We start from the raw sequence: 13,859 nt of genomic DNA on the forward strand, positions 1-13,859 counted from the left end.
GTAGGTTTTTTTCTATTAAGTAAATGTCTAATTTGCATCAGCACTACAAAAGCGACTTTTCAATATTAGTGTATGAAATATACGATCTTTGCTTACACTACTCTTTACGACCAGGTTATCATTTATACACAGTGTTTATACAACGCATCAATATTTATAACGATTCCTAAATTATAGTTATATTCCATCGTATCAGAATGTAATTTATTTCATAAGTTAAACGAAAGCTTATTTTTTTCTGAATTTCAGGGGATCCGGAACTTCATGAAATACGCCCCAGTTGTTACTCGGACCATATGCAGTGATGGACCGATGCCACACAACTCGCATGAGTGATGCGATGTTTTTAAATTAATGTCGATTATTTTTTGTGTTTTAATTTATTTAAGAAGAAAAATGGTTTGGTAAAAATAATACAGCATTCAGAAGACCGTTTTGGAGTAACCTATTGACGTGTTTATTATAATCTTGCGAGAGATTCGCATCAACAGAAGTGGTAAGTTTGACTGATGAGTATTTGGAACATTCTTATTCGTCTGCTTTTATAGTTTCACTTTCATTTCTTTGAGTAAAAGCCAATTTATCTTCCGCTTTATTTCAATGACGGCGTTTAGAAGCGAACTGGCTTGTATGCTAACTATATGCAGCTGCCCCGAAAGGGACAAGCGGTAGGAAATGGATGGATGGGTGGATAACTACAAGGTTTGATGACTTTTGTTTATTGTAATTGTGCAGTAATACAATTTCAAAATGTCTGAATGCATTGTAAAAATGCATTCACAATCTCAGTTCGTCCTCTCTGTTTTAAACCAAAGTTTGATTAAGAAAAACAAAAAAACTTGCCTGTGTATCAGCTGGGGACATCTCTGCGCTGCTGATCCGCCTCCGCTTGGGATGGTTTCCTGCTGGCTCCGCTGTGAACGGGACTCTCGCTGCTGTGTTGGATCCGCTTTGGACTGGACTCTCGCGACTGTGTTGGATCCATTATGGATTGAACTTTCACAGTATCATGTTGGACCCGCTCGACATCCATTGCTTTCCTCCTCTCCAAGGTTCTCATAGTCATCATTGTAACCGACGTCCCATTAGGTGTGAGTTTTCTTTGCCCTTATGTGGGCCTACCGAGGATGTCGTAGTGGTTTGTGCAGCCCTTTGAGACACTAGTGATTTAGGGCTATATAAGTAAACATTCATTGATTGATTGATTGTTGGTTTTTCATTGCAGAGGCTCCCCGATGCTTCTTTTACACATCAACAGATATCACCGAGGCATAAAGACCTGTGTTATCGGACCCCTGGCTCGTCTGTTTACCTGCACTCCTACCATGGCCAAGAGCAAGTTTGAATATGTGAGGAACTTTGAAGTCGATGACACCTGTCTGAGAAACTGCTACATAGTTGTGCGTCTGGATGGGCGCAACTTCCACAAGTGAGTCTACTTTCTTGAATGCCTTCCAAAAAGATGGGAGGTAATGCTGTAGAGGGCGACATGGCGTAGTGGGTAGAGCGGCCGTGCCAGAAAACTGAGGGTTGCATGTTCGCTTCCCACCTATGGACATCAAAGTCGCTGCCATTGTGTCCTTGGGCAGGACACTTCACCCTTTGCCCCCGGTGCCGCTCACACCGGTGAATGAATGATGAATGAATGAATGATTGGTGGTGGTCGGAGAGGCCGTAGGCGCAAACTGGCAGCCAAACTTCCGTCTGTCTACCCCAGAGCAGCTGTGGCTACAGATGTAGCTTACCACCACCAGGTGTGAATGTATGATGGGTTCCCACTTCTCTGTGAGCGCTTTGAGTATATAACAATAGAAAAGCGCGATATAAATCTAATCCATTATTATTATTATTAGCAGGGGTCACCAACGCGGTGCCCGCGGTCACCAGGTAGCCCGTAAGGACCCCGCTCTCCTGTTCTAAAAATAGCTCAAATAGCAGCACTTACCAGTGAGCTGCCTCTAGTTTTAAAATTTAATTTATTTACTAGCAAGCTGGTCTCGCTTTGCTCTACATTTTTAATCGTAAGAGAAACAAAACTCAAATAGAATTTGAAAATCCAAGAAAATATTTTAAAGACTTGGTCTTTACTTGTTTAAATAAATTCATTTATTTCTTTTTACTTTGGTTCTTATAACTTTTGGAAAGACAATTCTAGAGAAAAAATACAACCTTAAAAATGATTTTAGGATTTTTAAACACATATACCATTTTACCTTTTAAACTCCTTCCTCTTCTTTCCTGGCAATTTAAATCGATGTTCAAGTATTTTTTTTATTTTTTATTGTAAAGAATAATAACTACATTTTAATTTAATTCTTAATTTCAGCTTCTGTTTTTTTGACAAAGAATATTTGTGAAATATTTCTTCAAACTTATGATTAAAATTCAAAAAAAATATTCTGGCAAATCAAGAAAATCTGTAGAATCAAATTTAAATTGTATTTCAAATTCTTTTGAATTTATTTTAAAATTTTTGTTCTGTAAAATCTAGAAGAAATAATGATTTCTCTTTGTTAGAAATATAGCTTGGTCCAATTTTTTATGTATTATAACAAAGTGCAGATTGGATTTTAACCTATTTAAAACCTGTCATCAAAATTCTAAAATTAATCTTAATCAGGAAAAATTACTAGTGATGTTTCATAAGTCCTTTTATTATTTTTTTTCAAAAAGATTCGAATTAGCTAGTTTTTCTATTCATTTTTCTTCGGTTGAATTTTGAATTTTAAAGAGTCAAAATTGAAGATAAACTATGTTTCAAAATTTAATTTTCATTTCTTTCGTGTTTTCTCCTCTTTTAAACCGTTCAATTAAGTGTTTTTTTCATCATTTATTCTCTACAAAAAACCTCCCATAAAAGGAAAAAAAATGTACGTCGGAATGACAGACAGAAATACCCATTTTTTTATATATATAGATTTATTTATTAAAGGTAAATTGAGCAAATTGGCTATTTCTGGCAATTTATTTAAATGTGTATCAACCTGGTAGCCCTTTGCACTAATCAGTACCCAGGAAGTAGCTCTTGGTTTCAAAAAGGTTGGTGACCCCTGCTGTAGAGGATTATTTAAATGTGTTGTTGTTCAGGTTTGCAGAGCAGCACAAGTTCACCAAGCCGAATGACAACAGGGCTCTGGGACTGATGGCCCGCAGTGCTCGTTCGGTCATGGAGGAACTAGATGATATTATTATTGCATATGGACAAAGTGATGAGTTCAGTTTTGTTTTCAAGAGAACCTCTACCTGGTTCAAGAGGAGAGCCAGGTAACTTTTTGGCAACATTACTAATACTTGTGTTGCTTTTGTTGTTGCCTGACTCATCTTCTTCTCTCTGCTCTTTCGGCAGCAAGTTTATGACGCACGTGGCCTCGCAGTTCTCATCCTCTTATGTATTTTACTGGAAAGATTTTTTTAGGGCGCAACCTCTCATCTACCCACCAGGATTTGATGGCCGCGTGGTGCTGTATCCCAGCAACCGCAACCTAAAAGACTACCTCAGCTGGAGGCAAGCAGACTGTAAGTATGCTAAATATGTATTTACTCCAAGTGGGGTAATTAATCCAGAAAGATTAATGACAATTTTCCCCCCTTTAGGTCACATAAATAATTTGTACAACACAGTGTTTTGGACTTTAGTGCAGAAAAGTGGGCTGACCACAATCCAGGCGGAGGATCGCCTCAAAGTGAGTATTGGTTGTATGCTAAAAGATCATGCCAAGTTGTGTATTAATCATTAAAATTGGTATGCACATTATAGAAATACCTTTAGTAACATACCAAAAGTTTCCCAAAGGCCTGAGAACTACTTCTATTAGGTTCTACTACTTAATTGAATCAAAAACAATTTGTGTTTTACTTAAAAAATAAACTACAGCAGTTATAAAAAATGGGCCACTTTGCACAATGCACTCGTTTTAACTGTCATATGCAGTACATATGTTTGCCACAAGGTGGGGCTAGTTGTATTTTATAACATGATGGTGCTTGCTGTTATACTGTTCTTCCAATTCCTTGGAACATCTGATTACAGGTAATGCTTCGAAGTCACATAAATATTGAACTGATTCCACAAACATTTTACTTGTACGTAAAATACATATGACTATATCACATGTTGTCTTTACATAAATATAGTCATACTTCTTTTCATCGACAGGGAACGTTAGCTGCTGACAAAAATGAGATCTTGTTCTCAGAGTTTGACATCAACTACAACAATGAACCTGCCATCCATAGGAAAGGCACCACACTCATCTGGGAAAAGGTGAGGTGAAAATACTCACTTGCTCTATACACTTTTAAAGATACACTATAGGACAAACACTCTTTAATGCGAGGGAATAGAAACAATCACCATCATGAGTCCTGAATTAAATGCCCTGGAATGTTTTCAGTAATGTCTTAGAACATGTTTAAAAGCAATGTAACCTTCTTTAGCATAAAAACAACAAAACACACAGTTTGGAAACAATAAGGTATGGTGATGCTGGACTCTGGGTCTGACTACTTTAAGACAAAATGCAAAAGTACTGTTGTAATTTATTTGTGTCAAGCATGATGATTCAAGTTTTGTCCAACTTTAGAGACTCGATTTTACCAAAAATGTCGGTCGCATTCAAAATTGTAGAATATTTGACTTTATAGAGGTTCCTTTGTACATGACTGCTGCACACTCATGCTATGACAATGTTGTTTATTGTTAAAAATTCTGAGCAGTATCACTATTGACTTGGTCAAAAGAGCGTTAAATATCAAGTTGAACAGTATTCTCGCTAATAGGGCAGTCTGTGAATAATCTCAACATGATGTCATTTAGTATTTGTATTGTTATTCAGTAATGCTGGGCCCTCAGGCAATGGGCCTGCTTGTCTTCACCATACTTATGTCTTTCATTACCACCAAGCAGTTGTTGTTTTTTAATTTGGGAACATAACTACACCAGATAGCTTACACATTGTTGGCCTTCTACGTTCTTTAATAGCATCTTTAACTATTTTTGACTTCATATTTGTTCTTTTCCAGCGAGATGAAGCCGTGACCAAACAAATTAGTTTAGCAAATGATGAGAAGAAGGAAGTGCTTGTGACCCGGAGCAGGAAGAGTGTGCAGTCCTACCACTGTGACATCATAGGAGAACAGTTTTGGCTACAACACCCTGATGTTCTGGAGGATGATGACTGCTAGCACAACCTCCTAATGAACTGATAACTACAATAATGGACCCATATCAGCCAATAAACACACATTATCAATAATTAACTTAAATAAATGACTTCTTAGTTTGTAAGATTAGGCAACGCATTTTTTTATTATGGTATGCAAGCATATATAGCACAGGTGTCAACCCCAAGGCCCGGGGACCAGATCTTGCCCGCCCCAAAAGCATAGAAATAATACCCTGCAATAAAGTTCAAACAAACCTGCTGAAGACCTGAAGTTCAACAGGCCCATCTCACTTCTTTGTGTTCCATTTAAGATCTTGGTGAGAATGATCCATAGCCGCATCGAGCCAGTAGTAGATCCACAACTCCCACAAGAACAGGCCAGTTTACATCGTGAACGGTCAATAGTGGACCAGGTGACACTGTTTTCTCAAGATGTTGAGGACAGCTTCCAGGAAAAAGAGAAAGCTGGAGTAGTGTTGCTGGATGTTACAGCTGCCTATGCCACTGTTAACTCCACCTAAAGCTACTAAAGACCATCCCAGACTGGCATATGTTGAAGTTCTTTATGGAAATGCTGACGAACCGCAGCTTTACCCTACAAATCAGTGATGGACAACGCAGCAGGCTCTGGAGGCTGTAGAATAGCGTTCCGCAGGGGTCCGTCCTCGTGCTTATGTTTTTCAACATATACACACATATATGATCCGCCGGAGACAGCATCCCGAAAATGTGGCGACGCTGATGACCTGGCCATCATAATGCGTCGACCAACACGGGAGGCGATGGAAGATAGCCTAAATCAGGACATGGTATCCTGGCAGCCTACCTGCGCCAACAGCTCTGCATTGGCATGACCGTGTCAGCAACAACAGCCAAGCAAAAAGGGAACTGGATGTATTTATTGACAACAAATGCCTGGAGCTCCAACAAGCCACAATGCACCTTGGTGTACGCCTGGATAGGTCACTCTCCTTCAGACAACACCTTGAAGAAATGACGGCCAAAGTGTCATCGAGGGCCGGCACTGCTACGAAATCTCCACGTAAGCCCTGGTCTTCTCTGCAGCTGAATACTGTGCCCCGGGCTGGTACGAAAGCCTGCATAGCAGGAAGGTTGACTTGGCTGCCTGAAACCCACATCCGTGTTCCATCGGCCAGTACTAGTGGGAATTGCCCCTGCTGTTCTCCGACAAGCGGCTGCTAGTCTCGCCCTCGTAAGGAAAGCCCAGAGACATGACTGGCATATCCTGCACTTAAGATGTGACTTTAAGGTTTTACTACTTACGTATAAAATACTACACGGTCTAGCTCCATCCTATCTTGCCGATTGTATTGTACCATATGTCCCGGCAAGAAATCTGCGTTCAAAGGACTCCGGCTTATTAGTGATTCCCAAAGCCCAAAAAAAGTCTGCGGGCTATAGAGCTTTTTTATTTCGGGCTCCAGTATTCTGGAATGCCCTCCCGGTAACAGTTCGAGATGCCACCTCAGTAAGAGCATTTAAGTCTCACCTTAAAACTCATTTGTATACTCTAGCCTTTAAATAGACTCCCTTTTTAGACCAGTTGATCTGCCGTTTCTTTTCTTTTTCTTCTATGTCCCACTCTCCTTTGTGGAGTGGGTCTGGTCCGATCCGGTGGCCATGTACTGCTTGCCTGTGTATCGGCTGGGGACATCTCTGCGCTGCTGATCCGCCTCCGCTTGGGATGGTTTCCTGCTGGCTCCGCTGTGAACAGGACTCGCTGCTGTGTTGGATCCGCTTTGGACTGGACTCTCGCGACTGTGTTGGATCCATTATGGATTGAACTTTCACAGTATCATGTTAGACCCGCTCGACATCCATTGCTTTCCTCCTCTCCAAGGTTCTAATAGTCATCATTGTCACCGATGTCCCACTGGGTGTGAGTTTTCCTTGCCCTTGTGTGGGCCTACCGAGGATGTCGTAGTGGTTTGTGCAGCCCTTTGAGACACTAGTGATTTAGGGCTATATAAGTAAACATTGATTGATTGATTGAAAACTACCATGAAAGTGCTACCTCTAAAAAGACTGAAGTCCCGCCATACATAAAAGAGCTGCTCAGTTCGATCACTGAAGACCTGTCTGCAAAGCATGGCTTGGAAGCAGGAGTGGGAGTCCGCCGGGCCCACAAGTGCCCACTGTTTCACCCAGGACCCTGTAGCAGCATTAAAGGAGAGGAAGTGCCACACCGGCAATGGACTCTGATGAACCGCATGCCAACTGTGGTCGGCTGCTTTACATCATCTTTGAGGTAGTGGTGGCCTGGCAAACAGAGCATCATGTGAGTTTGGGGGGCCGAAGCAGACCGCTCACCACATAATCACCGCTTTCCCCCTTTAGAAACCACCTTTGGAGGTCGGTCTCTTCGATGTGGGACCTGAGAAAAGGCGTGGCTATACGTCACTGAGCTGGACATCTGATGATGACACACGGAAGAAGAAGAAGTACTTTATCTTTTTTTTACTAAATGTATCCGTTCTTTCCATTTTGACAGAAAAATATATAATAAAAATAATACCGCTTGCAAGTGCATATCTTTTAAACTATTTAATAACGCAACAAAAAATGTATCAAACATTTTTGTTAAAAAAATGCTTAAGCAGGTCATGTCTCAAATTGTAGAGGGTAAAAAGAACAATAGAATTATAAATAGATTTAAAAAAAACAAAAAACGGTGGCACTCTACACCGTAAAACAACAACCGTATATATTACAGTAAAAAAATAACATGGCAGCTCCGTCGCCAGATCTCTACCATAAAAACTGTGGTACTATTTTTCCATTTGTACAAACAACAACCGTATATTTTACACAATGTTACCGTAAAAAAAAACACAAATAGTTTTTATCTTCACATTTGGTGTAATACAATGTAAAAACTGCAGTTTACGGTAAGAAATTGTCCGCTCTGTTGCCAAAATGTTACCGAAAAAACTGTAGTACTGTTTTTCCATTTACAATAATGCACTGTAAAAAATTTACGGTATAAAAACCTGGTAGCTTAGTTGCCGAAATTTAATGTCAAAAACAGTCGTACCATTTTTCCATTTACAATAATACACTTTACAAACATTTCCATTTGTACAAACAACAACCGTATATTTTACACAATGTTACCGTAAAAAAACCACAAATAGTTTTTATCTTCACATTTGGTGTAATACAATGTAAAAACTACAGTTTACGGTAAGAAATTGTCCGCTCCGTTGCCAAAATGTTACCGAAAAAACTGTAGTACTGTTTTTCCATTTACAATAATGCACTGTAAAAAATTTACGGTATAAAAACCTGGTAGCTTAGTTGCCGAAATTTAATGTCAAAAACAGTCGTACCATTTTTCCACTTGCAATAATACACTTTACAAACAACATACATATGTTTTTTTAAATATTTATTTCTCCATTAAAAAACAGTGGTACTGTTTTTCTATTTACAGAAATGTGCTGTAAACACCAGCGTAAATATGTGGATAAACTTCTGACAACTGAGCTGCCTGCTTTTTATGGTGAAATCTACAGATTATTTATTTTTTTTTTTTACAGAGTATGTAAGCAAAATATATATTAATCAAATGCATGAGGTGAATCCTTATGCATTTATATTCTTTTATGATTTAGTTACAAGCTGCCCTCTAAAGGCAGCCACTACTGCAATGAGTTTGACAGCCCCGATGAAGAGCACATGCATGTATTTAACCATTTGAAAAACATAGTTGAAGTTATTGGGTCCCAGAACCCATTTTTACCCGTCTTCCTGACATTATGTGGTATCTAACAAAAGTAAACATCCCTTACATGTCAGCAACCGTTTTATTATATCTTCTCAAGGGGCAATACTAAACAAATTAAACTTGGATGTAGTCTATATACAGCTTGTATAGCAGTAAATATTTACAATCCACTAAAAACAGGTCCACACAGAGCCATTGTTGTCCAAACTGCTGATGATGTATTTAAGTATACCTCACATGTTGATAGTAGAATCCTCTTCCACGCCTCCATGATGACATCACAGAGCTCAATTGGGTTCCAGTCTGGATGTGGGATTGTTTTGTTGAAAAAATAAATGCCTTGAGGCCCAAAAAAACACATTTTTTTACTTAAATAGGCTTTTAAATGTTTAAAAATGCGGTCATGTAGCTACAACAGTGGTTCTCAAATGGGGTATGCGTGCCCCTGGGGGTACTTGAAGGTATGCCAAGGGGTACGTGAGATTTTTTTTATTTTTTTTTAAGTCTAAAAATAGCAACAATTCGTGAATCCTTTATAAATATATTTATTAAATAATACTTCAACAAAATATAAATGTAAATTCATAAACCGTGAAAAGAAATGCAACAATGCAATATTCAGTGTTGACAGCTAGATTTGTTGTGGACATGTTCCATAAATATTGATTTTTTTTTTTTTTTGTGAAGAAATCTTTAGAATTAAGTTGATGAATCCAGATGGATCTCTATTACAATCTCCAAAGAGGGCACTTTAAGTTGATGATTACTTCTATGTGTAGAAATGTTTATTTATAATTGAATCACTAGTTTATTTTTCAACAAGTTTTTAGTTATTTTTATATCTTTTTTTCCAAATAGTTCAAGAAAGACCTCTACAAATTAGCAATATTTTGGACTGTTATACAATTTCATAAATCAGAAACTAATGACATAGTTTTATATTTTACTTCTTTATCTCTTTTTTTCAACCAAAAATGCTTTACTTTGATTAGGGGGTACTTGAATTAAAAAAGTGTTCACAGGGGGTACATCACTGAAAAAAGGTTGAAAACCACTGGTCTACAACATATACAGTAACATTTTTTAAAAAGTTTATTTGTGTTGTTTGGTGATTTTTTTGTTTGTTTGTTTTTTAAAGAATGCCAACAAATTCAATATACAGTGGTCAGAATATTCATTTATTTAATCATATAAACTGGCATTATTTGCTTAAATAGGATTATAAATCTGTCAAGTTTCCCTTTATTTCAGTGTATAAAGTAGAGATGATCCGATTGATGTAAGATTATCATCAGTGGATAATACATATCATAATAATTCATAATTATCCTTATGATTACCGGTATATTATTATTAGTGCATTTCTTGGGGGTTAAGCATCCGCCTGTTTTTTAAACTTAGTCATTTGAAGGTCAATCAAGAGTCCTTGAACGCATCACAGTTATGTGACGAGATGCAAAAGTTAAACTTGTACAATACTTTCTCCCATGCTGTCACAAATATGCAATATTGTATTGTTACCTTTCTTCCGCATTACAAAATGCTGGTGCTGTGTCTGAATGCTTAAAGGTCAGCTTTGATGACGTTATGACGTACGTGTTGCGTGAAATATTGAAGCTAGGTTTGCTGCTATCCAAGTGGAATGGATCATTTTGCTCTTTTGATAGGGGGTGTAGTAGGTCATTGATTCAAACAACCTTACTATTAAACTTTGACTGCAATATGTATTTATTATTAACATTAGACAGAACAAAAAAACAATCTGTGCTTGGGGCCCCTGTACAACATCCCCACTTACGCCTCCACTTTTGCCTCTGATCAGTGGCAGGCCTTGCACTTCACACCTAGGCCTTCAGTGATGTCCTACTTAGACTTTGATAAATACATCTCATAATACCATCACTTATGTCACCACATGACCACAGCTGGAGAAATACTATACAGAAACACACTTGTGCATTAAGTCACCTCAATTGCGTACAAAACGGGCTATTTTCCGGCACATTTAAAAATCAATAAACCCGCTTGAGCAATCAAAACATATCTTTCCGTGGTACTGTCAAAATGAAAGTAATTGTAAAAACATATTAAATGTGAAAATACAGCAAAATATCGCAGAACCCATTTGAAGCCGTAAAAACATATTAAATGTGAAAAAATAAATAAATATATATACAGTGAGGCAAAAAAGTATTTAGTCAGCCTCCGATTGTGCAAGTTCTCCCACTTAAAATGATGACAGATGTCTGTAATTTTCATCATAGGTATCATCATGATGTTTCCACCCCCATGCTTCACAGTAGGTATGGTGTTCTTGGGATGCAACTCAGTATTCTTCTTCCTCCAAACACGACAAGTTGAGTTAATACCAAAAAAAATCTATTTTGGTTTCATCTGACCACATGACATTCTCCCAATCCTCTGCTGTATCATCCATGTATCTATTTTTGGTATAAACTCAACTCGTCGTGTTTGGAGGAAGAAGAATACTGAGTTGCATCCCAAGAACACCACACCTACTGTGAAGCATGGGGGTGGAAACATCATGCTTTGGGTGCTGTTTTTCTGCAAAGGGGACAGGACGATTGATCCGTGTTAAGGAAAGAATGAATGGGGCCCTGTATCGTGAGATTTTGAGCCAAAACCTCCTTCCATCAGCGAGAGCTTTGAATGGTTGACCAAAAACTTATTTTCAAATAAATTATTAAAAATTCTTACAATGTGAATTCCTGGATTTTTTTTCACATTCTGTCTCTCACAGTTGAAGTGTACCTATGATGAAAATTACAGACCTCATCATTTTAAGTGGGAGAACTTGCACAATCGGTGACTAACTAAATACTTTTCTGCCCCACTGTATGTATGTATATATATATATATATATATATATATATATATATATATATGTATGTATGTATGTATGTATGTATGTATGTATGTATGTATGTATGTATGTGTATATATATATATATATATATATATATATATACATATAAATATACTGCAGCACCATCGGAAGCCGAAAAACATGTTAAATGTGAAAAAATATTGCAGCAACCATCGGAAGCTGTAAAAACATATTAAACATGAAAAAAAATTATATTGCAACACCCATCGGAAGCCGGAAGCAGGGGTACCCGGTTGATTTTATTGGAAATAGCAAACTGACCATTTCACCGGCTGGGACAGGTCAGCTCGCTCTGGAGTCAGCTGACCTCGTCTCACAATGTCTAGCTGCTCTTGAAATGTCTTTATTGATAAAGGCCTTGCAGGTATTTGTCTGCAAACTAATCAAAGTTTTGCTCTCCTTTGACCACCGTGGGTTAAAAAAAAAAGTAGATATCGTATTTATTTCATTTATTTATTTTGGCCCTGCTTCACCAAATAATAATATAAATCCATTTAATAAAGTCAAATACAAATAAGGCAACAGGAGAAGTATCCCCACACTGCTCTTTTGTAAAGTAAATTTCTACAACCGATATGGGCATCTACATAAACTACTGTATTTTTCGGACTATAAGTCGCAGTTTTTTTTTTAAATATTTTGGCCGGGGGTGCGACTTATACTCAGGAGCGACTTATGTGTGAAATTATTAACACATTACCATAAAATATCAAATATTTAGCTCATTCACGTAAGAGACTAGACGTATAAGATTTCATCGGATTTAGTAATTAGGAGTGACGGATTGTTTGGTAAACGTATAGCATGTTCTATATGTTATAGTTATTTGAATGACTCTTACCATAATATGTTACGTTAACATACCAGGCACCTTCTCAGTTATTTATTTATGCATCATATAACGTACACTTATTCAGCCTGTTGTTCACTATTCTTTATTTATTTTGAAATGACTTTCAAATGTCTGTTCTTGGTGTTGGGATTTATCAAATAAATTTCCCCAAAAACTGTGACTTATACTCCAGTGCGACTTATATATGTTTTTTTCCTTCTTTATTATGCATTTTCGGCAGGTGTGACTTATACTCCAGAGCTACTTATACTCCGAAAAATACGGGTATATGATTGGACTAAGTACCTGGACAGGGCAAAAAAAAAAAAAAAAGATATCGGATTTCTGTACTAGCCAGGTGTGGTTCCTGTGCGGCTCGATTTACCTGCCGAGCACTGCCTGCTATTACATCTTACAACTTGCGATTGGATACTCACTTGTGAAACAAAAGTGAGTATCCAATCACAGGATAAGTCACAGTCAACGGTTTCACGTGCGGCAACCCAGGAGGCGTACTGTCAACAATTTGTGATCTGATTGGCTTTTGCAATTGTCTATCAACTGTATGTGCCCTGTTAACCAACATTGCATAGACCGCCCCATTGTTGATTCAGAAGGCCACAGGCAGATTTTATACTTCTTGCCAGGAAGTAACTAGCTGAATTCTGATTGGATAAAACTCACCTTAAAACTCATCTGTATTCTCTAGCCTTTAAATAGACCTCCTTTTTAGACCAGTTGATCTGCCGCTTCTTTTCTTTCTCCTATGTCCCCCCTCCCTTGTGGAGGGGGTCCGGTCCGATGACCATGGATGAAGTACTGGCTGTCCAGAGTCGAGACCCAGGATGGACCGCTCGTCGGGACCCAGGATGGACCACTCGCCTGTATCGATTGGGGACATCTCTACACTGCTGATCCGCCTCCGCTTGAGATGGTCTCCTGTGGACGGGACTCTCGCTGCTGTCTTGGATCCGCTTTGAACTGAACTCTCGCGGCTGTGTTGGAGCCACTATGGATTGAACTTTCACAGTATCATGTTAGACCCGCTCGACATCAATTGCTTTCGGTCCCCTAGAGGGGGGGGGGGGTTGCCCACATCTGAGGTCCTCTCCAAGGTTTCTCATAGTCAGCATTGTCACTGGCGTCCCACTGGATGTGGATTCTCCCTGCCCACTGGGTGTGAGTTTTCCTTGCCCTTTTGTGGGT

General features: G+C 38.4%; 2 protein-coding genes across 8 annotated transcripts in view; both read left to right on the forward strand.

The window, feature by feature from the left end:
• Positions 1 to 140: 140 nt before the first annotated feature.
• On the forward strand, positions 141 to 5,455 carry thg1l (tRNA-histidine guanylyltransferase 1-like). Of its 5 annotated transcripts, none has more exons than XM_061901879.1 (7): positions 141 to 496; positions 1,226 to 1,429; positions 3,088 to 3,264; positions 3,347 to 3,516; positions 3,595 to 3,683; positions 4,157 to 4,264; positions 5,023 to 5,455. In XM_061901879.1, the coding sequence occupies exons 2-7, from the start codon at positions 1,236 to 1,238 to the stop codon at positions 5,182 to 5,184; spliced, it is 900 nt and encodes a 299-aa protein (XP_061757863.1). In that variant the 5' UTR covers positions 141 to 496; positions 1,226 to 1,235; the 3' UTR covers positions 5,185 to 5,455. The 5 variants fall into 5 exon arrangements, with proteins under 5 accessions (XP_061757863.1, XP_061757862.1, XP_061757864.1 ...); XM_061901878.1 differs by lacking the exon at positions 141 to 496 and adding an exon at positions 554 to 702; XM_061901880.1 differs by lacking the exon at positions 141 to 496 and adding an exon at positions 1,067 to 1,091.
• Positions 5,456 to 6,987: 1,532 nt separating this feature from the next.
• adam19b (ADAM metallopeptidase domain 19b) overlaps positions 6,988 to 13,859 on the forward strand; it is a 107,575-nt gene continuing 100,703 nt past the window's right edge. The window contains exons 1-2 of one of the 3 annotated variants that reach the window (XM_061901872.1): positions 6,988 to 7,464; positions 7,524 to 7,627. The gene's annotated coding sequence lies outside the window, so the exon portion shown is untranslated. Of the gene's footprint in view, positions 7,628 to 13,859 lie in introns of all 3 variants that reach the window. The other 2 variants (XM_061901871.1, XM_061901873.1) reach the window with 2 other exon arrangements.

Source organism: Nerophis ophidion, linkage group LG05 (assembly GCF_033978795.1).
Source record: "Nerophis ophidion isolate RoL-2023_Sa linkage group LG05, RoL_Noph_v1.0, whole genome shotgun sequence".
Taxonomy (NCBI): Eukaryota; Metazoa; Chordata; class Actinopteri; order Syngnathiformes; family Syngnathidae; genus Nerophis; species Nerophis ophidion.

Excerpts from the sequence above, each read along its gene's own strand:
- thg1l (XM_061901878.1), top strand. The coding sequence starts at position 680 with ATGGATGGGTGGATAACTACAAG. Across the intron at positions 3,517-3,594 it reads CAGCTGGAGGCAAGCAGACT|GTCACATAAATAATTTGTAC; the intron begins GTAAGTATGCTA and ends TCCCCCCTTTAG. Across the intron at positions 4,265-5,022 it reads CCACACTCATCTGGGAAAAG|CGAGATGAAGCCGTGACCAA; the intron begins GTGAGGTGAAAA and ends GTTCTTTTCCAG.